Source organism: Nematolebias whitei, chromosome 22 (assembly GCF_014905685.2).
Source record: "Nematolebias whitei isolate Nwh7 chromosome 22, NemWhi1, whole genome shotgun sequence".
NCBI lineage: Eukaryota > Metazoa > Chordata > Actinopteri > Cyprinodontiformes > Rivulidae > Nematolebias > Nematolebias whitei.
In genome coordinates this window covers 948,066-950,246 of record NC_056519.1, presented here as the reverse complement: position 1 = coordinate 950,246, position 2,181 = coordinate 948,066, and the positions used below count along the sequence as shown (strand labels likewise).

The 2,181-nt window shown below is 49.6% G+C and overlaps 1 protein-coding gene across 1 annotated transcript in view; it reads left to right on the top strand.

The window, feature by feature from the left end:
* Positions 1-2,181, top strand: part of ptpro (protein tyrosine phosphatase receptor type O) — a 47,492-nt gene that overhangs the window by 25,585 nt on the left and 19,726 nt on the right. The window contains exons 17-18 of the mRNA XM_037696101.1: positions 171-291; positions 519-587. Coding sequence (XP_037552029.1) covers positions 171-291; positions 519-587 — 190 coding nt within the window. The remainder of the gene's footprint in view (positions 1-170; positions 292-518; positions 588-2,181) is intronic.

Sequence of the window (2,181 nt, the reverse complement as noted above, 5' to 3'; positions counted from 1 at the left end):
GATGATGGATGGATGAATAATGGATGGATGATTGATGGATGGATGATTGATGGATGGATGATGGATGGGTTCACCTCAGTCAACAGAATGCTTTTCATCAGGTCAGTTTTTAAGTAAACCATGTTAGGCTCCGCCTCCTGATATGACGCCGTCTGTTTGTTGGCCTACAGCCAAAGAGATGAACCCTAGCGTTGCCGCCATCTTGGCGCTCGCTGCCCTCAGTGTTCTGCTCATCAGCCTGCTGGTTCTGCTGCTGCTGGTTCTCCGCAAGAAGCACCTGCAGATGACCAGGTACCACCATACCACAACACACTACACAACTTCAGTGCTGTGGACTAGAAGCACAACTCGTGTTCTTTTGTTCATAGTTTTAGTTGAAAGAGTTGTATTTGTTGTGAATATTTTCCTTTGATGTTTCTTTGATCTTGTGTTCGTTGGATGTCTCACACTTTGCTCAGATGTTTGTGAACGTCCCTCACTGGGAGCGCTTCTCACCACCTTCCTCTTGTGTTCTTCAGGGAGTGCGGCGCCGAGACGTTCGTCAACTTCGCCTCGTTCGAGCGCGACGGGAAGCTGCCCTACAACTGGTACGCTCCTCTTCCTCACTTCACGATGGCAGCGCGCCGCCGCTCTGAGCTTTGTGTGTTTGTGGCGCCGACGCCTCGTCAGGATTACACATTACAGATTACCAAGGCTGATGATGATGTCGGTGATGAAGATGAGCTCAGAGTAACGAACGCAGCGTTACTTTTTACACACACGTGTTTACTTTCTCAATGAAGGGAGTGACACTCGGCCGTCATTTATTCTTCACAATCAAAGCTTCGGATGAAAGTCGTCTCCATGACGACACGGTGGCTGAAGGAGCCGGTTCTGACGTGCATGTTCTCTTCGTCCCGACCTTTTGGGATTAATATGAGAGCTGAAAGACGGTCAGTTGAGGCAGACTCCGCCCCCACCATCACTAAAACACATGTCCATCAGCGTGGCGTCTTCGTGTGACTTCCTGCTTTCACTGTGCTTGTGGCAGATGATGATGATGACCCACTGATGAAGGACGTCTGTGAACTCTTTGATCTAAAGCCTGAAACAAAGAAACCTTCAAACCGCTCTTCATCACCAAGTACGGCAAGAGAATCCAACCAGGAAGAACAAGAGGAAGGTGTGACCTCACTTCCTATTGTGCATCAGGAAGGTATGACCTCACTTCCTGTTTTTGCACCAGGAAGGTGTGACTTCACTTCCTGTTGTGCACCAGGAAGGTGTGACCTCACTTCCTGTTGTGCATCAGGAAGGTATGACCTGACTTCCTGTTGTGCATCGGGAAGGTACGACCTCACTTCCTGTTTTTGCACCAGGAAGGTGTGACCTCACTTCCTGTTGTGCATCAGGAAGGTGTGACCTCACTTCCTGTTGTGCATCAGGAAGGTGTGACCTCACTTCCTGTTGTGCATCAGTGGGAAGTCCTTTTCCTGGTTCAGGATGAAATCCTGCTGGTCCAGTCTTTTTCAGGTTCTAGACTGGTCTTGGCCTACATTCACTCTGCCGGCCAGTGTGCCCCAGAACGATCGTTGTCTTCTTGACCGTCGTAACATGACAGGTCCGATTGTTTGTTCGAACCTGACCCAGCTCTTTCATGGGTGGTACTGGATCCGGTCCATATGGGATGTTTTTCAAAGGGACCTCAGTCTGAACGCTCAGGTCTCATTTAGTCCGACATGTTGTGAGGTGGAGGAGCAGATCCATCAAATATTAATGACTCCTCGTGACCTCGTCCAGTTCCTTCATCTTTGTTCTTTTACCTTCTCGTGTCCTGGAAGGCAGAGAATCTACAGCAGACACGAACCGTGTCGGACCGGATCCACGATGGACTCGAAACAAAATGCAAAACACACAAAGAATAAAATTAATCATTATTAAACCAGAGACTGACGGCTCAGAGCAGGAGGCTCAGAGCAGGAGGTCTCAGAGGAGGAGGCTCAGAGGAGGAGGTCTCAGAGGAGGAGGCTCAGAGGAGGAGGTCTCAGAGGAGGAGGCTCAGAGCAGGAGGCTAGGAGCAGGAGTCTTCAACAACATCAGCACAGATGTTCTGGTGAAGCGTTGGTGAACTCTGATCACTGATGCAAATGTCTCGGCAGCATCACAGTCATGAAGAGTTGTGAAGTCACAATGATCAGCAGC